General features: G+C 56.3%; 1 protein-coding gene across 4 annotated transcripts in view; it reads left to right on the top strand.

Moving 5' to 3' along the window:
- The window catches only part of TOM1L2 (target of myb1 like 2 membrane trafficking protein), a 139832-nt gene that overhangs the window by 102592 nt on the left and 12291 nt on the right, over positions 1–24949 (top strand). For 3 of the 4 annotated variants that reach the window (XM_070395060.1, XM_070395059.1, XM_070395058.1), the window contains exons 5-12: positions 7226–7360; positions 9397–9555; positions 12013–12129; positions 18330–18463; positions 20291–20339; positions 20654–20777; positions 22933–23050; positions 23845–23920. In XM_070395060.1, coding sequence (XP_070251161.1) covers positions 7226–7360; positions 9397–9555; positions 12013–12129; positions 18330–18463; positions 20291–20339; positions 20654–20777; positions 22933–23050; positions 23845–23920 — 912 coding nt within the window. The remainder of the gene's footprint in view (positions 1–7225; positions 7361–9396; positions 9556–12012; positions 12130–18329; positions 18464–20290; positions 20340–20653; positions 20778–22932; positions 23051–23844; positions 23921–24949) is intronic. The other variant, XM_070395061.1, reaches the window with a different exon arrangement.

Below are 24949 nucleotides of genomic sequence, written 5' to 3'. Positions count from 1 at the left end.
AGAGTTCAGCCTCACAGCTGGTCATGCAGTTGCTGGTGGCAGGGAGTGCCCACGCGCCGGGTCATGGTGCCATGACCTCTTCACGCCCTCACCAGTGGGCAGCATCTCCTTCATCACAGCTCATCTGATGAATATTCAGAGGCTGCATCCTGTGAACCGTTCTTAACCCTTTGAAAAGAAGGTGATTTTATGTACGTATTAAATGTAAATAAAGCCTCCCAGAGAGTCTGGTAATTCCCCCTGGGAGAGCAAGTGCTGCTCCCACTGAGAGACAGGAGGGGCTGGGGGTGTCAGATACCGGCTCCTGGCCAGCCGGGGAGTGCAGCAGGCCCTCGTGTCAGTGCAGCTGGATTGATGTGGGTGCAGAGCTGCGGCCGGCTCCCTCCCCAGGACATTGCTTTCTGCTCTCAGCGCCCAGCTGCTGGAAAGTGGGCGGGGCCAGTCCCCGTGCCAATGCTCAGTGGGCCCCACCTCCCTGTGGGCAGTGGGCTTTGGGGAGGAAAGATGCTGAGAGCAGCTTGCCAGCTCCGTCACTCCTGCCTTTGAACTTCCTGCCTTTGAACTTCCTGCCACTCCAGCTTTTCCCTCCTCATGGCCCATGGCTGGCCTTTTTTTTGGCTGCGTGTCCTTCCATTTCATGCCATCCCTCAGCCTTCCCTTGGTGCTGTTTGCAGAAACAGCAGTGAGATCATCCTGCTAGCGAAGCGTCGCTCAGGGGATGCCTCTGCTGCTTTTCCGCTCTGCCCGCTGCCGCAGCAAGGGTTTGAGAGCACAGGGGGACCTCGGTTCTAAACTTAATATGTTTCAGAAGGCTGTTCGAGAAGCAATTTGTTTGAAAACTGAATCATTTTTGCCATTAGAAATAATGTAAACTGAATTAATCCAGCCCAGTCTTCCATATGAGTCCCTGTTTCAACCTTTCTTATATACAGTACATGCTTATATACAGTACTGTTTAATCTATAAACACTTTATAAACGAAAAGAACATTAAAATTTAACAAAAAGGAAATGAAATTTACAGTAAAAAATGAAAATTTACATACACACTAGAACTACCTTTAATGTTGCGAGCTCTTGATGACTGAATATGGAGGAGGGGTGGAGAGCCGGAGGGTGGGCAATGGGGGGTGGAGGAGTGGAGAGGTGGAGGGTGGGCAATGGGGGGTGGAGGGGTGGAGAGGTGGAGAGCCACAGGGTGAGGCTGTGTGGGTGGCGATGGGGGGTGGAGGGGTGGAGAGGTGGAGGGTGGGCGATGAGGGGTGGAGGGGGTGGAGAGGTGGAGGGTGGGCGATGGGGGGTGGAGGGGTGCAGGGGGTGGAGGGGTGGAGAGCCGGAGGGTGGGCGATGGGGGGTGGAGGGGTGCAGGGGTGGAGGGGTGGAGAGCCGGAGGGTGGGCGATGAGGGGGTGGAGGGGGTGTCATTGTTTGGAAGGGGAGGCTCCTTCCATAAAACGTCAGGGAGCTATTCTTCTGGGGTTCTTTCTCTTTCGTCTCTTTGCTCCACTAGAACTTGCTTCAGGCTCACTGGGCCTCTGTCTCACTAAAACCCATCCAGTGATTGTTTTTGCTGCGTTTTAACACTTGCCTGCAGTGAAACACTGCACTGTCACTGAACAAGGTTATCACACAGTTTGCTAGTCTTTGTCAGATTGCATTTCTCAATAAACTGCATTTCTCCCCATTTCCCGGCATTCCCTTGATGAGTGGAATAGGAACACCCTCCCTTCCCCCACCCCCTCCCCTGAAGAGACTTCCCAGCTGCCCCGCGGCTCCTCTGAAAGTCCCAGAGCTCCTGGGAGGTCAGCTTAGTGCTGTGTCCTCACCAGCTCCCCATCACCATCCACCTCCAAGCCTGGACTTGCCCCACAGCCCTCACAGGCTCTGTCAGCAACAGGCTCGGGCCGTGTCTTCCAGGCTGATTGCGTGGTCCTGGAACACACTCCCCCCGTGCTGTGAGTCTCGAGCGAGTGAGGATATTAAAGTGTTCCTTCCAGAAGGGTTAAATCAGTGTCAGAGGTCACCTCAAAACACCTCTGGAACAGGGCCTTTGTGTGGTGTTCCTGAAATTAGAAATGACCTGCTGGTCCGTGGGGCTGGATTGGAGGAGTTGTTAGGTGGAGAGGACCCGGCAGGGGTGAGGCTGTGGGTGGAGAGGACCCGGCAGGGGTGAGGCTGTGGGTGGAGAGGACCCGGCAGGGGGTGAGGCTGTGGGTGGTGAGGACCCGGCAGGGGTGAGGCTGTGGGTGGAGAGGACCCGGCAGGGGTGAGGCTGTGGGTGGAGAGGACCCGGCAGGGGTGAGGCTGTGGGTGGTGAGGACCCGGCAGGGGTGAGGCTGTGGGTGGAGAGGACCCGGCAGGGGTTGAGGCTGTGGGTGGAGAGGACCCGGCAGGGGTGAGGCTGTGGGTGGTGAGGACCCGGCAGGGGTGAGGCTGTGGGTGGAGAGGACCCGGCAGGGGTGAGGCTGTGGGTGGTGAGGACCCGGCAGGGGTGAGGCTGTGGGTGGAGAGGACCCGGCAGGGGGTGAGGCTGTGGGTGGTGAGGACCCGGCAGGGGTGAGGCTGTGGGTGGTGAGGACCCGGCAGGGGTGAGGCTGTGGGGTGGTGAGGACCCAGCAGGGGTGAGACTGTGGGTAGTAAGGACCCGGCAGGGGTGAGGCTGTGGGGTAGTAAGGACCCGGCAGGGGTGAGGCTGTGGGTAGTAAGGACCGGGCAGGGGTGAGGCTGTGCTCCTCCAGCAGCTCCGCACCAAGCCTGGAGGTGGGCAGAAGCCTTGTCCATGACAAGAAGTGCCCTGAGTGGCAGTTGTGTTTCCTGGAGGTATTTCTTCACACTTGGAGCCAACACTTCATGAATCCACTCAATAAAAAACTTCCTGGTCTCCCATGCTTTGCTGCTGGCCCTCCACATCCCACTTGTTTTTCACGGCATTATTTTTCTTGAAAACTCGCAGGTTTTCGGAATGGTGGACAAATAGAGGCTTCAATTTGAGGTCCCCACTCGCATTCCCACACAACAGTCACGTCAGCTGCCCTTCGCTGGCTGTGTCCCGGCGATGCCTCTCCGGCGTGGTGGGTCCTCTCGGGCATGTTCTCCCAGGAGAGGCCTGTCTCGTCACAATGGGGACACTGATGGGAACAGATCCCTCGGCCTCCACAAGTTCTGTCGCGAAGTCATGAGCAGCTGCTTTGCTAGAGCTGGCAGCCTCCCCACGCTCCCTCCGCCCTGAGTGCCGCTTCTCTCCTAACTTCACCAGGGGCCCTGCAGCCTTACAGACAACCTCAGCACTGGTTCCAGGGCGTCTTCACTTTTCCACAGACTTGCCTTTGAAATGTTATCACTGGCTAACTGCTTTTCGTTTATCCAAATCAACAACCGTTTTTCTAACTCTGTAGTTGCCTACAGTTGTTGTTTCATGAGCACTTTCCCACCTCAGCAACATCAATCAGCACTCTTGATGGCCTCTTTATGTTTTGAAGTTGTGCTAACTATTTTGCCCTGCCCTACTCGGTAACCAGGTCAGACACACGAACACCTCTATCATACCTCACAATTATTTCTTTTTTAAGCTCTATCATCGTTCTTACAACTTTTTAAAAACATATTTTTTCAATTACTTTTAGAGAGAGGAAGGGAGAGGGATAGAGAGAGAGAAACATCAATGAGAGAGACACATCGATTGGCTGCATGTGGGGGATCGAGCCCATAACCATGTGCCCTGACTCAGAATCAAACCAATGACCTCTTGGCCCCTAGGTTGATGCCAGCTGGGCCTCACAACTTTCCTTTTCACTTTGCTGCTGTCACTCACATTCTTAGCACCCAGGATGATTTACTATAGGTGTTTAATAATAAGCAGCCACAAAACAAAAAACACGAAGATATTCACAGCACAATTTCCTGAGATGTTAACACAAGGTTAAGCAGTCAACTGACTCATATTCATGCATTCTCTCCTTTGTTTGTTGCCTGAGAAACATGTGACTGACCATACAGGTTATTGGGTAAAAAATCGAAGTTTTGTTCAACAACCAAGATAATTTTTCTGTGAACAACTTGGTCGAGAACTGAGGTTTGACTGTACTCTCTTTCCACTGACGAAAGTGAGCTGATGAGGCTGGGCTGGGGGCAGGAGGCTGTTGTGTTCTTAGACGGTGTCAGAGAACTGATGGCCGAATCTGTGTGGACGGTTTGGTCCAGGGGAAGAAGAAGATGACAGAAGCTTTCATTTGTCCAAAGAACAGAACCCTTAGTTTAAATCAGTAATTGTTTATTCATCTGAAATTTGATCATTTAAAACTGTCAAAACTTGAGGAATACAGAAATGAATAGGATATGGTTCATGTTTTATAAGGTTTTAGTCTGGACTTTGGTGTACAATCCAAAGGAACAAAGGAAATAAAAGCATAACTTTCTTTTTTCCCCCTCAATAGACCTTCCTCTGGGTCTTTCAACCCCTGACACTGTAGGCACACAGGCGGGATAAAGAACTATGTGAAGAGCAGGGAGGGGGCCACTGAGTCACTAACCAGCCAGGGCCCCTCAGGGGGCCAGCACTGCGGGTCACTGCTCCCCGGTGGTTTCCACCGCCTCTGCCCCTGGCGGTTTTCCACCTCCCCTGGAACAGGTTCTCCCAGCCCTGGGTCAGAGGGGCCCTGCTTTATCGCTGTCACCACAGTCTGTTGCCAGCCTAAGTGGCCACCTTCCTCTGTTCTCTGAAGGACAGGATTCAGTGCTGGCTGCTCTCCCCGAGCAGGGGCGGGACTCAGTGTGTGCTTGGTGGGAAGAAGACAGGAACACGGGTATTTGGGCATTGACCCAGCAAGATACTAGAGGCACAGAGCATCTCTGGATGTCTCCCACTTCTGTGTTTCCCCATATGGCTGTTCCTTTACAGGTGCCCCGCCCCTGCCCATTCCCGTTGGCACCAGAATCTTGCTCAGTAGAGAATGCACCTAACCTGCTCAGGGGCCCCACAGGGGTTGAAATAGCAGCAGGTGGGCAGGGGGTGGATTAGCCAAGGCAGCTTGGTTGCAAATAACAAATGCCAACTCCAGCTTGCCTAGGCAGAGAGGAAAGTTTGTCATGAGAAGTCAGGGCTACCTACAACCCTGGGGTATGTGGGGCCTGGGAAATGGACAGAAGGGATCAGCAAAACCCTCCAAATCTCCTGTATGTCTCACTAGGCACACCTGCTGCACCTTCTCCCATTCACAGGTTGGGGCTGGCACAGGACTGACTCCCAGGGCCACATCCACGGACAATCTCACCCGCAGGCTCCAGGCCCAGGCCAGGCTCTTGAGAGGGGGAGAAGCTGCTGGGCCAACGTGGGTGTGTATTTCCCCTCCCTGCCTGGGACCATGGAACGGGGTCCGTTGACACGCTGTTTGGGCAGGTGCCCCAGGAGTTCTCAACTGACTGGGGAGAAGAGTGATGGTTTTTTCATCTTCATTCTTCTCGTCTCATAGTCAGCTGGATGGAAAGCGACACGAATGAAAAGGGTCTCCCTGAGCTGTTGGCCCTCCCATAGAAACAGGCCTCCAGCAGCCCCAGGAGGAGCTGCCATGCTGCTTCTCCCGCTCCCACAGCAGCGTGGGTACTGGCGGTTAGGCCCAAACTCAAGTGCTAGTGCATGGGAAGCTAGGTCATGGGCCTCAGCTGGCGTGTGAATCAGGTGGCTGAGGCCAAAGCAGCTGGTGGAAGATGGGGCTCGGGGTCACTTCCCAGGGGGCAGGCCTCTTGTGACTGCTCCCCAGCTGGGATTCCACGGAGGCCTCAGCAGGCACCTCTGCCCAACTCAGGATCCTGAGGAAAGTGTCAGCCAACCCGACAGGGGCTGTCCTGATGCAGGGTTAAACCCCTGCGTGTGCAAATTAAATCAGCGGATCAAGGGAGCCAGACTGACAGTATGTTTCTATTAAGTGAGATGCATCACTTGTAATTAACAAGGCATTTTGGAAGCTGGCGTTTTCACTTCAAGTGGGTCTGCAGGTAAGCGATAGCGTTGCTCTGGCTGCCTCGGGATTGGTTGGAGCATTGCTGGAGCCGGGAGGCAGTTGAATGCTGGAGATAGCAACAGAATTAGCACAGGACCCTGGTCTCCAAGGCTCCGCCTTCCCCTGGGAGTTTGTAAGGTGATGGGTGACTCTGAAGAGCTGGGCCCAATTTTGGGGGAGCTGTTTGGCTATACTTTTAAAAAATGTATTCTGGCCCTAGCTGGTTTGGCTCAGTGGATAGAGCGTCAGCCTGCAGACTGAAGGGTCCCATGTTCGATTCCGGTCAAGGGCACATGCCTGGGTTGCAGGCTCCACCCCCAGTAGGAGGCAGCTGATCAGTGATTCTCTCTCATCATTAATGTTTCTCTCTCTCTCCCTCTCCCTTCCGCTCTGAGATCAATAAAAATATATTTTTTAAAATAAAATGTATTCTGTAACTTCCAAAGAACAGATTTTTTTTTAATTTTTAAAGAGTTTCATGAATCAGTGGTAAGTGGCAATTCGTTTCCATCTGTGTTCTTTCCTCGCTGTGCTGTTTTCATGTAAAGGAAACTAGTGCTCACGCTTTCCTGTGAGTTTCCATGCGGGCACGTGTGCGTTGACATTGCGGGCAGCACGGGCTCCCCTCCCTGCTCAGCCCCAGACACCTCACCCGGGCGAGGCCGGCTCAGCTGTAGGGTCCTCGCATCGGCTGAGGAGACCTAGAGGGGCCTTTCCCAGCCACACGCCGCTGACTCCTTCCTGTCAATTTGCCTGTGGTTCCTGCCTCCACTGACGAGAACCCCACACAGCAGTGTAGGAAACGGTGAGCGAGCTTGCAGACCCACAGCGCCCCTGGCCCCACGGCAGCCTGGCGGCGCCCTCTGCTCACCCTTCAACTAAACTCACCAGAAATTGATTTCCTTGCAATTAGGGAAATGCCTGCATGTTAGGATGTACTGCAAAGCTTGGGTGTTATTTCTCTGTCTCTTCTCCAAGGAAATACAGATGCTGAATTAAGTTTTATGTTTTTGTTCATGCTCAACAGCACCATTGAAAAACCAAGATTTTGCCACCCGCCTTGTGGCAGCGCTGGCAGTGGGAGAGGGACAGGATAGTTAGCCAGGGCAGTTCGCATTGGGGTCCAGGGGAGCACTGGCCTCTGAGAGAGCAGCTGGGTGCGGTGGGTGTTCAGGAGCCGTGACAGCCCTCGGGAGACACGCTTCCTAACAGGCCTCCTTTCTCCTTCCAGGCGTGGGCCGACGCCTTTCGAAGCAGTCCTGACCTCACGGGTGTTGTGCATATATATGAGGAGCTGAAGAGGAAAGGGGTCGAGTTTCCTAATGCAGATTTGGACGCTCTGTCTCCCATACACACACCGCAACGGGTAAGCTCCCAGCTGGCATTTTCTAGAAAGGCCTACTGCAGAATACGCAACCGCCCCTCTGCTGCTCCATTTGAATTATTCAGCTTGTCATCACGCTGTCTTGAAGCTCGAGGGCATTTCTCTTTAATAACAAGGGGAGTGCAGGAGTGAGACAGCTGGCTGATAGTGATTAAGTGGCTGCAGTGTCTCCCCCAGTTTTCATCCTGCCTGTGGAAGAGCATAATAGAGGGATCATTTCAGACGTTCTCATGGAAATGGCTGCTGGAGGAAGCCATTCTCTGAGGGTCATTAGCACCTGCTCTTCAGAGGCCCCAGGAATGGGCGGGCCGCCTCCCCTGGAGAACAGGAGCACCTCGGTGTTGGCAGTGCGGAGATGAGTGTGCCGCTGCGCTGGGCAGGGAGCAGCTTGGGGTTTCCCAGCCGTACAAGCTAATCAGATGCTCTAAATGGACCCATTATCAAATGGCTCTAAAATTTACGGAGAGCTGGGAGCGTTCGGCATCAGCCCAGACACCTTGGGATTCAAAGCCCATGGAAGGCCATGTAGAGGCCTGCTGCAGAAGCCTTCAAGGCAGCCCTGTGCTGCAGAATTAAAAGCCTGCAGGAGAGGCTGGCCACCCTTCCCGGGAGCTAGTGTGCACCCTGTGGGCTGGGATCCAGGGGAGCCAGGGCTCAGGACACTGCCTTGCTGGCCCCTATCAGCCCATCTCTGAAATGGGGTGAAGAGGGCAGCAGCCTGTGCAGGGCTTGTCGTGTGAGCACCGTTCATGCTCAAGAGGTTATCAGAGATGCCCAAAGGGAAGCACGAGGAATTATATTTTCCAGAGCAGTGTTTTCAGAATGACCCTCCAGAACACTGTGACTTGTGGAATAAACATAACCTGTTTTATTCTTCTAATAACTAGTGGCCCGGTGCACAGATTCATGCACATTGAAAGGAAATTAATTAGAAGAAATATTTTAATATCGCTATTCGCTCTTTCTCTATAATAGAAGCGTCAACCAAATTCACGATCGACAATGACAGGTTGAAACACACATGTGCGATTGGCGCCCGTGAGAGCTTTATATGTATCGCGCATGTGTGAGTCAACTTAGCCTTTTACAGATATAGAACAAATTTGCTTAATTAGACCTGCTTTCTGATGTAGCTAAACTTTTTCCAGCCCAGTGAAGCACAACTTCTCTTCCAGGTAATTGTCAGCAACACAGCAGTAAATATCAACACGAAGCAGATTATTATTGTAGATCACGCAGGGAGAACAAAGGGTAAAATATTTAACTGCAGCAGTGTTTGACTATATTCTGTGCAGTGAGAAAACCTGAAGTCATTTTCAAGGTCCACCATTTCTTCTTTTCAGTCGGGTCAAGTTTCTGAGCTTTCTAAATCTCCATTTTCCGGCTAATGAAAAGAAAATAAGATTCCATTGAGTCTCCTATCTACCTACTCCGGGACTTCTGTGATAATCAAATGAGATGAGGCACGGGAAAACGCTTCACAGACATATGGTTAAAGTGTAAAGTGTTTCCACCTGGCTAAAGTTGCCTGGGCTGAAGAAACTGCAAGGAGTCTAGTCGTCGCTAGGGAGAGGAAGTCGGGCTTTGCTACATGACATCATTACCTGGACAGAGGGAAGGACACTTAGCTTATTAGCTTTTTAGATAGATAGATAGATGATACAGAACTATGTTGTTCCTGTAATTACAAAGAATGTTCAGTAAATTACATTATAATATTTATATTAGTCTACTTGTAAAAGCCAAAACATAATCTTCTGGTACCAACTAAGGATCCCTAGGTGGCCCTAGTAATGGGGTGCAGAGCGCTAGGGCTCTCCCTGCCGCCTTTTGAGGGGTCTGGGCTTGGCTGTGAGGGAAGCAGAGGGAGAAGCCATTGGGAGGGCGTAGAGGGAAAGACTGGGAGCAGAGGGCCCCTCTTCACAGGTGCTGCAGCCAGTGCTGCCCTGGGTGGGGCAGGCGCCAGGTCCTGCTGCGCAGGCAGTCGAGTGAGCAGAGGACTGTTGTTGCCATGCCAGAGTGTCCCTGAAGTGGATCCAGCCGCCACCGTGCCCAGGTCCCAGGCGCAGCAGAGGACAAGTGCCGGCTCCTTTTCCTCGCCTCCTCCTCCTCCCTTCTCCGCACCGCAGGCCCCGGCTCTGAGTGTGACCGGCCCCATCACAGCCAATGCAGAACAGGTACTTGCATACACTAGGCACAGGCAAGCCAGCTCTGCCCTCATTCGCCCTCCCAGAGACACGGGCAGGTGTCAGTGACACACAGAGGAAAGGGCCAGCCCCTCTCCTGAGGACTCACAGTCCAGTGGGGGAGACAGGTGCAAAGACAGCCAGGACTGTGGTCACGCTGAGGTGGGAGAGTGTCCAGGTGCTGAGCCCAGAGTTGAGCAGTGCCTGGAAGGCAGCCTGAGCTGCTGCTGCGGAAGGTCTTGAAGCGGGAGAGGGGCCTTGCCAGGCACCGTGCTGGGGCAGGGCTGGTGGGCGGGGGCAGAGGGGGTGGAGGGTGGGGGGCTCAGTGTGGGCCAGGGGCACTGTGTGGGGTGGGCAGGTGGGGGTGGTGCGGGCCAGAGGAAAGTGCACAGCAGGCGATGGTTGGAGGATGGGCTAGTGCAGGGTGGGAGTGGGGAGGAAGCCCGGGCAGAGGTGAGGCCAGAGCACAGGAATGGAGTGGAGCTGGGAACAGCCTATGTGTGTGCAGATAGGGTGGACTTACCCTGTGAGGCCGAGGCCGGGCAGGGAGACCCTTTAGGAAGCCTTTTCCTGCTTCACCCCAAACACTGCCTGCCTCCCTGAGGGACCTCCTGGGAAGCAATGCCCTTTAACCCCAACCTGGGTTTTTCAGTGAGATGTGGAGACTGATCTTTAGGTGAATCTCTAGAATTTCCATTAGTTAAAATTTGAGAATCGGTCAGACTTGAAAAAAATCCATCCAATGTTTATATTTTTTAAATCTTCACATAGTACCTGCGACAATGTCATCATTCTGGGGCCTCATTTAAACAGAGGGCAGATGATTCTGCCTGGTTCATGGTTCGTGGGCGTGCTGTGCCAGGGCCCAGGAGGGAGCGGGCGGGAGGAGGGGAGGCCAGCTAGCAGGCGCCGGCTCTGCCCTCTTACCTGCGGGGCAGTCATGGGCCTGAGGGCAGTTGAAGGACATACGCACCCAAGTTCTGCATGCTCTGCTGAGGAGAGACTGTTGAAACCCACAGCTGAAACGCGTTTACCTTGACTGTGGGCCTCACTTCACTGAACTGTGCCCCTTTTCATCACCTACAATGACCAGGACCTGCCCCCCTGGGCAGAACTGTGCCCCTTCTGCTCAGAGGGAAGGCAGCCATGTTTGAAGTTGGATGGCCCGAGTCCCTCCACTGTCTGTGTGTGGGAACGGGGTGAGGGGGAGCCCTCGCAGCCAGAACAGTGGAAAAAGGGTTTGGAACACATGAGGGGCATGAGTATTGCCCCTGGGAATGAAAGCAGAGGCAGCAGGAGACCAGCCGGGCCTGGAGGACCCAGGGCTTCAGAGCCCACATGGCTTCTAACCGCGAAGTCCTGGGCCTCCTGGTCAGAAACCCCTTCTCAGCCATGACCTGGGCCGTCCACCCGTCAGGCAGAGCCCGAGGCAGAGAGAAGCCTGCCAGGACCTGGCCTGCCCCTGGTGGGCCATCCCTCCCATCTCTCCAGCCAGGAAACATGCATTGAGCCTCCTGTTCCTGTACCTGTGCGAGGGCACAGGCCTCAGGGGGCTGCAGGAAGAGGTGGGGAGGCCTCTGTGCACGGGGTCAAGTACAGGTCAGAATGCCTGCGGTCCAGCTGTCTGCACATCCCAGCAGTGTTGGGTATATGTGTGCCGACATGAGTGAGGGGGGCATTTCCACATCGGCTGCCCGCAGCAGCCCTGCACAGCGGGGGGGGGGGGGGGGGGGGGGGGTCCTAGTTCCTTCTCACAGGGGGTGAAACGGAGGCTCGGAGCTTAAGGTCCATCCTGTGGTGTTCCTGCTGCAGGAGAGATGGCCCAGGCCCAGGCTTTGGAGACCCTGTTGGGTGGGCAGGTTGGGTAGCTTTCAAGGGGTCGTTATCCTTTGGCAGGGAGTGGCCTTCCCTGTGGTTTTCTCTCAGTGCCTCTCCCTCACTCTTGCCACACCAGGAAAGTGTGCGTAACCTGGCCAGCCTCTCAGAAGGACAGTATTTTGAGGATAAGCTGCTGGGAGCCAGAGTCTATAACTATTCGGTTCCTCACCCAGTGCTGAAGGGACTGGGGACCACCCCCCCACACACCTTTCCCTTGAAAGAGCAGAGGCAGAGGCCTGAGGGTGAGTTCCTGCCCCAGGGCGGGGAAGCGGGGGCTGCAGACCAGCTTGGTCCTCTGGGCCCAGAGCTCTCTCCTTGCCCAGTGCTGCCTCCCAGTCCTGGGCAGAGTCAGGGGCCAACGGGTGACCGGGCTCTCCAGGTGCCCCCCACCCCCACCCCCACCCCATCAGTACTCTCTAGACCAGAGGGAGACAAGACGGTGCTGCTGCTGCACTCCTTCAGAAAGAAGAAAGAAGTGCGGCCTGTGTCCCAGTGAGGGCGGCGTCCCCGCCAGGCGCGGTGACCGGTGACCGACCTCTCCCTCCCGCTTCCCTCCTCTGGGCCCAACAGATCGCCAGGCTGCGGAGCGAACTGGACATTGTTCGAGGAAACACAAAAGTCATGTCTGAGATGTTAACGGAAATGGTTCCTGGGCAGGAAGATTCATCTGATCTGGAGTTGCTACAGGTGAGGGGCCTCATCTTGGGGCTCTGGGCCCAGGGATGCAGTTGTTGAGAGAGGGGTCGAGTCCATGTGGGCCCAGACCCAGCCTCATGCTTCCTAGAAACAGAGGCCAGTACCAGGCTCTCTCTTTTTTATTTTCCTTAGTAACATTTTTTCCTGATTATAAAATGCCAATTGCAAAATCCATGCTCATCTAAAGAAAAAGGAAGTTCAAAGGAGAAAGTAATTTTCTCTGATGCCGCATCCACAAATAGCCATCGTCAGTGCTTTGATGTTTATTTCAAATGTGGTTGAGATGATGTTATTATGTGTACGGTTTTTGTGTATTGCTTTGCACCCTTAACATCATCAGCCTTCCCTCCTTATCACACCTTTCCCAGACCCCCAGGCCCTGGGGCAGCTGAAGCCCCTTTTCTTCTCCTGGACACTGAGCGTCCGTCCCCAGACGGAGGTTGCTCACACGTGGTCCCGCGGCCCTGTCACTACCTGGCCTCTCCTCTGGACGCTTGTGGACCTGGCAGTGTGCCTGAAAGGGGTCTGGGTGCAGGGCTGGCCTGCGGGGGGGCCTTGTGTTAGAGCCAGACACCCCGTCTCAGGCTCTGGCACCACCTTAGAAGCAGTGCCCCTCTGCAGGGGTGGAGAGAGGGTGCTGTAGACTCCCAGGTGCCAGATCTTTTCAGTGAGAGGCAAGATGCTTGAGTAAATAAATCAGGAGCCAGACGGGCCTGGCGAACTGGCGTGAGTGCACCAGGCAGGCCTCGTGTTGCTATTCTCGTCGCCCTCGGGCCGTCAGTCTTGCCCCCCTAAGTGCCACACGTCCCCCCTGCTGTTGGTACACACCTGCAGCCTATGGAGGCTCGGTCTGATGGCCGGTCCTCAGGAATGCACACAGCCATCTCTTTTGTGCCCCCTTCATCCTTCGAAGCCATCAGCTCCCGGGGGGAGGAGCAGGGGTGGAAGCCTGTTCAGGGCCTAACACAGAGCAAAGCCCGAGAGGCACCGAGATGCTGTGCCGAGGCCTGCTCTGAGGAGCTCGCCGCTGAGTGCCGGAGACACGGCTCATCTCCACGAAACTGTGGCGTCAGGCTGCTCTTGAAGCCAAGATGAGCACCCTCTGCCAGCTGGGCAAGGCAACCTCACTGAGACCTGGGCAGACCGGGCTTGCCTCCTTGAGCAGGGCCAGCTGTCCACATGCCACACTCCAGGGGACCCAGCACCCATTACTGCCTATTGGCCTCCACTCCCGCATGGGTGATGGGTTCTTCCAGGCATTCCCGGAGGCACTGGGATCTGTGATTAGTCCGGAAGCAGCGGAAGCTGAAGGGGCTGCTTGAGGTAGCTCTGCGCTGTGTCAGCATCAGAATTCCTGCTGACAAGGGCTTGCAGTGGACAGAGCGGAGCTCCTGGCAGCGGGGGTGGGGGCTGAACAAAGCCAGCCTGCCTCCAGACAGCTGAGCAGACCCAGACAGCAGGGATGTTCTGTGTGCCAGTGCGTGTGCGTGTGTTCTAAAACAAGCCCATGAGCCAAGACAAACAGAACCTAATCTCCCGGTGTCAGCTCACAGTCTTCAAAAATAGGTTGCTTCCCATGACGTTTTCTTCCCTGTTTTGTTCCAACTCTGAGCCTCCCAGCCTTGCTGCTGTCTTTAAATCAAACGGGAAGAGCGGCTCTGGTACAGCGGGAGGCTTCGGGAGTCGGGCGCTCTGTGAACAGACATGGCCCCGGCTGCCAGCCAACTCTTCAGTCATTCCTGACACTCTCCTCCTCTTCCTCCCCATCTATCAGAAGCCAGCCAGGGAGGGTCTCCCAAGGGCCGAGGTCAGATCAAACAGTGAGCCTTCCATGTGGGAAAACGGCACAGGCTGCTGGGAAAGTGGCAGGATCAGGCCATCCCCAGGACCCCTTAGTGCAAGTGGAGGGCAGCCAGATGGCTGAGTAGAAGCTGTCAGAGCTCACAGGACTGGCCAGGGCCATGGAAGTAAACGCTTTTGTCACCAACCCAAATGTTCACGCCAACAAAAGCCGCTCAGTCTCGAGTGTGAGCTGCTGGTGGAGGCGGAGGAAATGGGAAGAGAGGAAATTGGAGGTGTCAGCCCTGGATGCACTGTGTGACAGACCATGATGATGGGTGGGTTTCATCCGGATCGCTTCCTGGGAGTCACAGCTGTTCTGCTGCAGCCTCACCGCGGCCTGCGGAGGGCAGAGCAGCCCCGGGAGCGCTGGGCCTGAGGACTTGGGTGGTTCCTGTGGTTGAGGGAGGCGGAGGCCACTCCACTCCCCTGCGCTGTCAGCCTCTCAGGAGCTCCCGGGAGAGTAAGCCACTGAGGGACCCAGCAGCTCCTCAGTGTGTGGGCCTCTGCTTTGGGCTGGGAGACCTCCAGGCAGCAGCCAGCTCCACACCTACGCTGAGTCCCTCCCGCCTCGTTCTTATCAGCAGCAGCTGTCGGTCAGCCCGTGGAAGCCCTTGGTCAGACTTTGGGGAGCAGCACAGCAGGGCAGGAAGGCGCCACTCATTCAGCCGCTCAGCCGCGGACTGAAGAGCTGGTGATGCTCGCAGGCCCTGGCCCATGGAGCATGGCGGGATCACCGTCACCAGGGAAGGATGGGGATCCTGTTTGCATGCTGCCCGGTGCCGGGCACAGGCACGGCGGCCACAAGCTGGAGCTCCAGCCTGTCTCCCTGTACCTGCTGCTCTGTCCGTCTCTAACACCAGCAGAAACACATTCCACATTCACACGGTAGGACCTTAAATGCTTGAGACTGCCGCGCCCGTCTCGGGGTGCAGATGAGGCTGTGGGCAGCCCACCTGAGGATGGGCAGGCAGTTCTCAGCAGGGGACAGACATTAGAAGTCGAGGGCTCCATCCCCTGAGAACCCTCCTCTCTTTCTCCCGTGCTGTTGGCCGTCTCTGCCCCCCCCCCCCCCCCCCCATGCACGGGCACTGCGTGGGGCCTAGCGTGGCTGCACCCACACCGCTGAGGTCTGCGCCTTCGCTGCGCCTGGAGTCCCCACTCGGGACTCTAGTGAGCCTGGTGTGTCGTTTGGTGCCTTCTGTCTCTTTCAAATTAGCTTTTTGAACTTTGTCTCCAGTTAATAACTTTTAATTAATTCAGTGATGCTCACAAAGGCATTCCTACGGCCAGGCACCGATGGTAGAGAACCTTCCTGCACGCTGTCCGCGAAGAGGAGGGCAGGCATTGATCGCCCTCTCGCTTCCCTCTTTCTGCATCTCATTTCAACAAAAGACTGGGTGGCCAGGACCGTTTTCTCTGGAGAAATCTGGTTTATTCTACACATTTAGCTTCATTATTCCCCTTTCTCTTCAACAAAGAACTTCTTCACCCACCCCCACTCCCCGCAGCTCTAGGAGCAGGTCTTCAGGACCCTGTTCCATGCTCCCCAGGACTGGGAGGGGGTTCGGAGGACACCCAGAGTGAGGACCTAAGGGTTGTTCTGTGAGGTGGGGATGTGCATGCCCTTGAAGAAAAGATCGAGTCATTGGGATCAATTAGACAGAAAAGAGGATATTTTAATAAGATGCTCTAATAGGTGAGGGCTTTTGCACAAAGAACAGTAAGCAGCTGTTCTCCCTCTCTGTTGAGAGCCAGACCCAGAAGGAGGCCGAAGTCCAGATTGTCACCATTTAAGAACTTCCGTCCCAGCTGTTGCGCAGCGGGAAGGCTCCCCGAGCGAGCGAGTGAGTGAGCAAGCAGGCTCCCTGTGTGAGGACGGGAGCTGCTCTGTCCGGAGGGCTGGAGGCAGCGGAGGCAGAGCAAGGTCTCCCACGGCACCTGCGCAGCCTGCCTGTGGGTGACCCCGGGGAGGCCATGCGGTGCTAGCTGGTGCTGTGGTGGCAGAAATCTTAACATTCTAGTCCTCCTCTCACCATCTAGCTCTTTGTCTTTTCTCTTCCTGTTTAATTTTTGTTTTAAGACAGTAACTTACAAGGTTAAAGCATGGACATGTAAAGCTTTCTCTGACTCAGACCGCGGGCCGGACTCCCTGGGTGCTCCTCTGGGGTCGGGGAGGGGAGGCTCTCCTGGGGGTCCGGGCTGCTTCCTTGTCATCCCCTGGCGGTGGTGGGGCCAAGGCAGCAAGTGCAAGGCCAAAGCAGGTGTTTCTGGCATCCCTGCCTCCTGCTCCAGGGTGAGAGCTAGCAGAGGCCTCAGAAACCATCTGCCTCTTCCCAAACATTTCTATCAGGGACGGGAACTCTTCTCCACAAATCAAGTCCTCCAGAGAACTGGAGTGTTTAAAACAGGTCAAAGCAGAGCTGCCCGGTTGCTGCAGGGTGGGTGTCCCAAACCCCTGCTGTGAGGCACCTCAGAGGTTCACCATTTCTGCACCCCTTGTTTTCCCCAGGGAGACAGAAGCCAGAGAGTGCTGGAGGCCTGGGGCGCTAATGCAGGGGATAGGGCGAGGACAGTGACGGGAGCTGGTGGTCTGGGCAGAACAGGGTGCAGAGCATTTTATTTGTTTATTTATTTATTTTTACATATTTTTACTAGAGGCCTGGTGCACAAATTTGTGCACAGTTGGGGTCCAGCCAGCCTGCCCTGATGGGGGCTGATCGAGGCCAGGCTGGCAGGGGGTGGGGATGCAGGAGGTTGTGGGGGGCCGATGGGAGCCCCTATCCGGCCTGTTGGCCACTGCAGTGTGCGTCACTGTTCCAGTCGCTTGGCTCTTATATGTATTGTTTGATTTCAGAGAGAAAGGAAGAGAGAGAGGTAGAAACATCAATGATGAGAGAGAATCATTGATCAACTGCCTCCGGCAGGCCCGCTACTGGGGTTGGAGCCCGAAACCTGGGCATGTGCCCTTGACTGGAATTGAACCCAGGACCCTTCAGTGTGCAGGCTGATGCAGGTTCAGAGCACTTGAGATCAAGGTCCTCCTCCCGCCTCCAGCCCTGCCTGGTGCTGCTGGTGGGAAGGTACTACCTACCTGGGCTGGTTTGGCCCGGGTGCAGCTGGTACAGGCCGGGGGTAGGAAGAGGGGGGTTATGAGAATCCAGTGATTTGCTTAAAGCCCTCCTCTTTCCAGGAATGGTCCTGCCTTCTCCAAAAACCTAAAATGGTAGTCTTAGGGGAACCAAGAATGAGAGTCTGTTCATAGAAAAACCCAGAATGTCCAGACACTGGACTTTCTTCTGTCCCTATTGACCAAGAAAGACTGACAGCAGCATCCCGGCTGTGCAGAGGGCTGGCAGATGGGCAGAACCGAGACAGAGGCCGTAGCCAGCTGGCCAGGGCCCAGGACCCCAACGTCAGAGCATCTCCACAGGAAGCTGCCTTTTATACACAGCTGCCAAACATAGGTACTTCTGTCTTGAAAAATACAGCTGTGCTACGGTGCTTCTGGGCTGCCCCCCACGGGCCAGGCTTCTTTCCTCAGCTGCCCCTGCTGTCAGGGAAGGAGCCCCCAGGCTGAGCCGCCTGGGAGAGTGGCCAGCAGAGAATGGCCTGGATGTGCCAGCAGCACCCGCCTCCTTCGCCGCGGTCTGCTTGCTCTGTGGTGAGCTGACCTGTCACGGTCCCTCCCCTGCTCTTCCCTGCAAGGTCAAGCCTGGGCACTCATCCCCGTCCACAGTGAATATCTAATGGGGTCATAAAACACTCCTGCCGTTGCTGCGGGTACAGATACACAGATCTCGTCGTTCAGCAGGGTCTTTTCCTGTTACCAGTCAGTTTTCCACGTGGCCACCCCTGTCAGCCAGCAGCTCCGCTGTGGGGCGTGGTCCTGTGCGGGTGCACAGCAGGCGAGTACAGTGTTCGCTGCTGCACCCACTGCGCTGGCCAGAAAAGAGGCCGCACCTGAGTGTCCCAGGTGGGAGAATGGTGCGGTACGTTATAATACACACACAGGGATGAGACTGAAGTGGCAGGAAAGTTGTCTGGAACATTCTGTTGAAGAGAAAAAGCCAGCTGCAAAGAATCCTCTCTTCTATTTTAAAACTGGTTTGTGCAGCATGTCGTTGTGTCCACCCCGCAGCCTGCAGGGCTGGACGTTTGTCTGTCTGGGAACAGGAGCGGGTTTGCTTGGGAGTCAGGGGGCAGCGAGGAAGGGCTTCCACTTTGCACCCTGCACACCCGGCTTTATGAACAAGAACGTACTCCCTTACGACTTGAGGAGCAGGGCACGTTTCCCAAAGGAAAGAGATGTGGCCACGGCGCAGCCAGGCTAGCCAGGCGTGTGTCCCCAGGAGCTGAACAGGACCTGCCGGGCCATGCAGCAGCGCGTGGTGGAGCTCATCTCGCACGTGTGCAACGAGGAGGTCACCGAGGAGCTGCTGCGCGTCAACGACGACCTCAACAACGTCTTCCTCAGATACGAGAGGTGGGCGTGGCTCCTTCCTTCCCCTCGGAAAGCTGGTGGCCAAGGCGGGTCTCTTTCAGGAACAGAGGGAGGGAGATTAGATTTGGAAACTACCCACCAGAGACGCTCATTTGCTCCAGGCGACAGGGAAACGGCTCTTATTCTCCTGGGAGGCTCTGCCCTTTGCAAGCCTCTGGCTGCTCTGCCTTCCTCACCACCTGCCCCAGGAGGGGAAGGCCCGGCACCGGCACCGGCACCGCCCCGGCCCTGCCGCTGCTGCACCTGCCCCTTTAAAGACCCTTTGAGCTTGAAAAGGGTTAAAGGAAAAGTATCCATAAGGAAAAAGACTTTCCTCTTTTCCATCTTAAAAAAAGGAGGTTTTTCCCTTCCTTTGCAAATGTCAGGGAGTCTGAGTGTCCGGCAGGGGCAGGAGCGCCGGGTGCTGCGTAGGGAGCACGCGTTCTCTCAGTTCTTCCTGCGGCCGGGTCACCAGAGGGTTTGAGGTAACGACCTTGCAGGTCCTTCTCCCTTTCCAAAGCCTCCAGAAAAGCGCAGCCTGCGCAGCTGCAGGCCCAGGTGCAGGAGATAGAATGCTAGCAGCTCCGCCCGTGGCTCGGGCTCTCCCGGGGGCGCCTCTTACAGGCCCCTCGACCAGGCCTGCCTTCTTCTCAGTTTAAGCCCCAATCCCCTGGAGACATGGGGTCCTGGCCCCTCGCTGACTCATGGCGTGACGGTCTGGCACCCTTTACAGTCAGTGTGACAGATACTTGCATTTGGGATCTGAGAGGGTGACTTTGCTGTGGTTGTCACAACCCTGGGCTTTGTCTCAGCTTTAGCTGAGGCAGCAAGGAAGGTGGCCCTGTCGGCGGACAGGTGAGGCGGCCTCCGCAGAGGGCGTTGGGCCAGCAGGGACGAGCCAGTTGGGGACGGGAGCCAACCTGAGTGCCTTGACCCTTGGTCTTGCCTTGCTGTCCCAGTTTTAAATGGCCTGACTTTTAACCTGTCAGGCTCCTTTCAGCCCCTTCGAGAACAGGTGGCAGGAGCTGTGTGGGCACTTCCACTAGCCTGCCAGTCCCGGCCGACCACAGACTCAGTCAGAGCCTGGGGCCACCAGCCCTGGTGCCTCCCAGCCAGGTGGTGGGAGAGGCTCCGGGCTGGAGACTCCGAGGGACTCCACTCCTCCTGAGAGACCCTCCGCACCCCGTCCTCACCGTGTCCCTCGTGGAGATCCCTGCTCACAGGCGCTGGCCCCAGCAGCCGGGACCCAGTGAAGTCTGCTTCTCCGGGTCCAACTGGAAAGAGTCCGAGCTACCCCTGCCCGTGGCGTTTGGGAGCTTTTCAATGTCATGCAGCCGCTCGCCCCTCACAATCGCTCTTGTCTCCCACCCGGGTAAGAGAGGAGGGTTCTGTAGCTGCTCTGAGCCAAGTCCCAGGCTGGGCGTGGCCTGGCCGCGGCCCCCAGGGACGCTTCCACGGCAGAGGGTGTGCCTGTCCTCCAGGGCCTGCCCCCTGTGACATAGGTCTTTAGCCTGGCTTGGCCCGTAAAACGGTTGGCCCAACTCCCCCTCCAGTGACAGGAGGAGCACCTAGCCCAGGGTCTGAGGGGATGGCTGGGTGCTTACAATGGCCTGATGTGCCAGCCACCACCCTGCTCCCTCTCCTCAGGGCCCATGGGTGAAGCCCACACAGGGGAAGGGGTGTGACGTGCGTGTGTGGGCTGCTCTCCCAGCCCTAACGTGGACCTGGTTGGTCTCCTTTCCTGGAACCTCGGTTCCCAGAAGCTCTTCACAGGACCCGTGGGCATCACAGTGCCACCACCCTCCCTCACGGGGCTCTCCTTCCCGTTAGGTTCGAGCGATTCCGGTCCGGCCGCTTGGTCCAAAACGCCAGTAACGGGGTGAGTACTCCCTGGGCCTCCCCGGGGCTCCGAGGCTGAGAGGGCCGCCTCGGGCGGGGGGGCGGGGGTCTCACCTGTTCCTTGACCTGGATGTAAATATTGGTGAAATGAGCAGCTCGCACTGTTGACAGGCTGCTGAGGCAGAGCCAGCAGGCACATCCTGAGGGGCAGTGGGCAGGGCTCCCCGTGCCAGGGCCCACAGTGGGCCCCTGGCTCCTGTATTGGCGCGGCGTTGAGACCACACTGTGCCTGCGGGCTTAACCTCAGCCAGGGCCCCAGGGCTCACGGGCTCACTGCACCTCCTACTCCGACAGGTACTGAGTGAAGTGACCGAGGACAACTTAATAGACCTGGGGCCGGGGTCTCCCGCCGTGGTGAGCCCCATGGTGGGGAGCACGGCACCCCCACCTTCCCTCTCATCCCAGCTTGCTGGCTTGGGTGAGTATCTCATGGGGGTGAAGGACCTCCTTCGCAGGTCCCTTCCTGGCAGTCGGGGCAGATGCCCTCTTTCTATTGGAAGGCCCGAGCCTTTCGGGAGCCCATGGCAAAGTGTATTCCTGAGTCCTGACCAGTTGCACCACCTTCAGTTCATACCTTCTTTCCCTAACTTAAAGTTGTGACCTACATTGGAAAGCAGGGGTTGGGGGAGTTCCAAGGAACAGGAAGTAGTTTGCTTTTTAAAGAAAGACGGCTGCTGTGTTTTATCTGGAATATTCCTTGTTGTCGAAGCACTTTCCTTCTCAATATCAATGAGGTAGGCCAAGGATGGCAGACAGGTTTCAACTCACGGGCAGCTTGGAACACAGGTCTAAGCGGGGTGCTGTCACCACTTCAGAGCTTGGGAAATGAGCCTGGGATTGATCGGTGATGTCTGCCACTGGCTTGGAAATAGGAAGGGACGGCACTGACATACTTGCTCTCCTTGAACTAACATTAGCTAAAGTATTCTATTGTCTGAAATCTGAAACAAGAAACACTACTTTTCCATTGTTCATTTGGTTTAAAAGTGTGCCTATGACTATAGTGCTGCAAATACACAGTATGATGCCAATTTATTGTATTATAGTATTGAAATAATAAGCATGGCCCTCTCAAAATTCTCTTATTAAATTTGGTTTTAGAGAGGAAGGGAGAGGGAGAGAGAGAGAAACATTGATGGGCTGCCTTCTGCACGTCCTCTACTGGGGATCAAGCCTGCAACCCAGACACGTGCCCTGACCAGGAATCAAACCAGCACCTCTTGGTTCACTGGACGATACCTAACCAACTAAGTAACACTGGCCAGGCTCAAAATTCTTTCTCCCATCCTGTTCTGTTTTCGTATCCTATATGATAAAACTCTAATATGCAAATTGACCGAGCAGCAGAACGACCGGTCACTATGACGTCCACTGACCACCAGGGGGCAGACGCTCAATGCAGGAGCTGCTCCCTGGTGGTCAATGTGCTCCCACAGGGGAGCACTGCTCAGCCAGAAGCTGGGCTTACGTCTGGTGAGCATAGTGTTGATGGTGGGAGCCTCTCCCACCTCCACTGCAGGCAGACGGTAAGGAGGGGTCCTGGACTGCTAGAGGGATGTTTGCCTGCTGGCTTAGGCCCGATCCCCTGGGGATCGGGCCTAAGCTGGCAGGCAGACAACCCTCAAGGGGTCCCAGACTGCGAGAGGGCGCAGGCCAGGCTGAGGAACCCCCTTCCCCCCTCCCTCCCCCCTCCCCCATCCCCCATCCCCCATCCCCCCCCCCCTCTCCCAGTGCACAAATCTCGTGCACCAGGCCTCTAGTTTCTTAATATTTATCTTTATAACTTCATCTTATTTCAATTGAATTGAGCTTTTATTTCTGGCTTCTCAGTATCTCATATTTGTAGCCCCTGTTTCTCTTTCAGAACAGCTTTCTCTCCTTCAGTCCATTCAGCATATGGCCACTGGATTCTCCCAAAATTCAAATTGAATTATGCTGCCTCCCTTCTTTAAAAAGGGCTCATGCTTTCCATCCACTCCTTTCCTGGCATTCGAGGCTTTTCCCAGCTGTCCCCACCTGCCTTGCCAGCCTTGTCCTCCATTAGCTCCCAGGGCATTGCTCACTGCACGTGCCCTGACTGCCAGCCTGCGCCTGCCTATGTCTCCCTCCCCACACAGAGTCCAGTGTCCCAAGTACTACTTCTGTCTGTCTGTCTCTCACCTGCTCTGTGACTCCTTGAGACCAAGGTCCACATCAGATTCAGTTTGGTTCACTCAGGACCTAGTTCTGAGCATGGTGGGTACCTGCAAAATATTTGTCAAATAACTAAACGTCCAGGTCCTTAGACATTGGGATTGAGGTGACGAAGAGCCCCCAACACGGGCATCGTGGGAAACCTGTAAGGTCCCTGGCGCCGGGCGCCCCCTTCCCACTGCCAGTGCTCTCCCTGCCATTCAGAATGACTTCTCCATCTGGACCCCACCTGTGGCCCCTCCTGCACAGGGTGACCTGGGTGTGCCCCCTGCCCTCCCCCCAGAACTTTCACCTGCTCAACTGGCGTCTTAACTTTGGGACCCCCGTGAAGTCCATGACTCATTTTGTTCTCATCTCCCTCATTTCTCCTGTTGCCGCAGACCTGGGGGCAGAGAGCGTCAGCGGCACCCTGAGTGCGCTCCAGCAGTGCGCGCCTCCGGACAGCGCTGGCACGTGCGCCCAGACCACAGGGAGCTCCTCAGCCGAGCAGCGCAAGGCGTATGTGGGGATCATTCCAGTGGCTCCTGGAAGCTATTTGGGGAGATTGATCCAGGCCTGGTCACGGGCCAACACAAAGAGGCCTTTTATTTACCGTCCAGAACGGCCAGGAGCTTTGAAATATGGCTGAGAGGACTTGGCAGTAGACACAGATGTTGATGAGTGAGCACCAGCCCTGCTGGCCTGGGCGGCTGTAGTTGGAGGCCCCATCAGTCCAAGAGCGCCCTGCTGCTCTCTGCTTCTGGAGCGGCTGCTGCCGGGCTGTAGTGGAGGCAGCCAGGAGGGCAGCCGCAGGGCGCCTGCTGGGCAGTGAGGCTTCCCGCCCACGAGTGTGCGTGGGGCTTCCCTGGTAGCAGCTCTGGCCAGCAGGAGCCAGAGGGAATTGGAGTTTATTCCAAAATAGACAATCCCCTGTGTCACAGGGAGGCCCAGGGGCAGCCAGCCCAGGCCCCACTTGTGGGTGCACTGAGCTGCTGCTGGGACCTCCCTCCACAGCCTTGGCACTTCCCTGTCCTCGCGCCTTAGAGGGTTAGAGGTGCCCCGTGCTGTGACTCCAGAGGGTGACGGAGCAGTGCGAGCCCAGGGGAGGGCGGCCGAGCTAGTGCTGGGAGGTGCACCTCCCAGCCTCGGGCAGGCAGACAACAGCTGAGCCCTAGCCTCTGCCCATGCCAGGGCTGCGGAAACGTTCTTCTAAGTGCATGTGAGGAAGGTGCCATGGGTAGGAAGGGACTGCAGGCCACCCCCACCCCCGTGACCCTGGGGCACTGACTCTGCTTGTGCTGCTTCATCTCCAGGGTAACCTGTGAGGACCCCCAGGCTGCCGGAGGACTCACTTCTGCCCTGGACAGTCGGAAACAGATCTCCGAAGTGGTAGGTCTGGCCCTGCTTTTCTGCCTGGAGACCGTGCAGGGGAGCTGGGCATTTTGGTAAAGCTGGTGAGGTGATGAAGCAGATGCAGGCTTGGTGGAGGGTGGGAAGGACCGGAGATAAGGCAGAAGTGGAGGATGGTGCTCCTCCAGCTCCAATGCACCCTGGTTTCTGTAAGTCTCAGATCATCGCAGGAGAAAGGAGTTGTGTCTTCATGTTTCTCGTGAGATTGTTCCCTCTGCGTAAGCAATGTGTGGATGAATGTTTGTTTGCAGGGGCAGGGGAGGGCTGGGCCTCTTTCTGAGGTCCCCCAGCTGGGCTAGGAAAGGGCGTGCCCATTGCTCCTCTACCGTGCCGCCCCCCCCCCCCCCCCCCCCCCGCCTCCCGGGCCCATGGGAGTTGCTTCCCGAATGCCAGTGTTGGGCCTCCTGCAGCTCGCCTTGGGGAAGGGCCTCCTCCTTCCTCCTAATTGGCCGCCTGCGTCCTTCTGCACTGGCCACCAGGGGGCACAGAAGAGCCAGCCCAGCTGCCTTCATCTCAGTCCCCTGCCTTTCCACAGAAGGGTGAGCAAACCCGAGACCAGACTCCCAGAATCTGTGCAGCGGCCACGGCTCCGTTTACCCGTTATTTAGAATGTCCTCCCTCCTGGCTCTGGAGGGCGTTTAGGAACTGGGCAGAGGCCCTGCCACGTGAGGTGCCCCTCCTCCCCGCCCTCCCTGGCCTGGCCTGCAGCCCTGTCCCTCAACCAGGCTGACCTGGTTTGCTTCCCACTCTGTCTCCAGGGCCTGCCCTGTCCATGGCAACCTGTGCCCTACCGCACCTTTGCCATTATCAATGCCCACGCCTGGGTCTGAGCTTAGGACATGTGGCCAGCTTCCCACCCTTCACCCTTTGGGTGTGTGGCTTGGCCAGCCTCAGCTTTCAAAGGCCTTGCTGAGTCCAGCATGTCTCCACGTGGTGGTGGCAGGCTGCTCTCTCTTCATGCTGACTGCTCGATGGGCGATGTGGGGAGCAGGGTTCCTGTTAGCTCTG

The sequence above is a fragment of the Myotis yumanensis genome, unplaced genomic scaffold (genome assembly GCF_028538775.1).
Source record: "Myotis yumanensis isolate MYYU_CA2020_CCGP unplaced genomic scaffold, mMyoYum1.0.hap1 SCAF_16, whole genome shotgun sequence".
NCBI lineage: Eukaryota > Metazoa > Chordata > Mammalia > Chiroptera > Vespertilionidae > Myotis > Myotis yumanensis.
The sequence above is the reverse complement of the archived record's forward strand: the minus strand, read 5'-3'. Positions and strand labels throughout refer to the sequence as shown.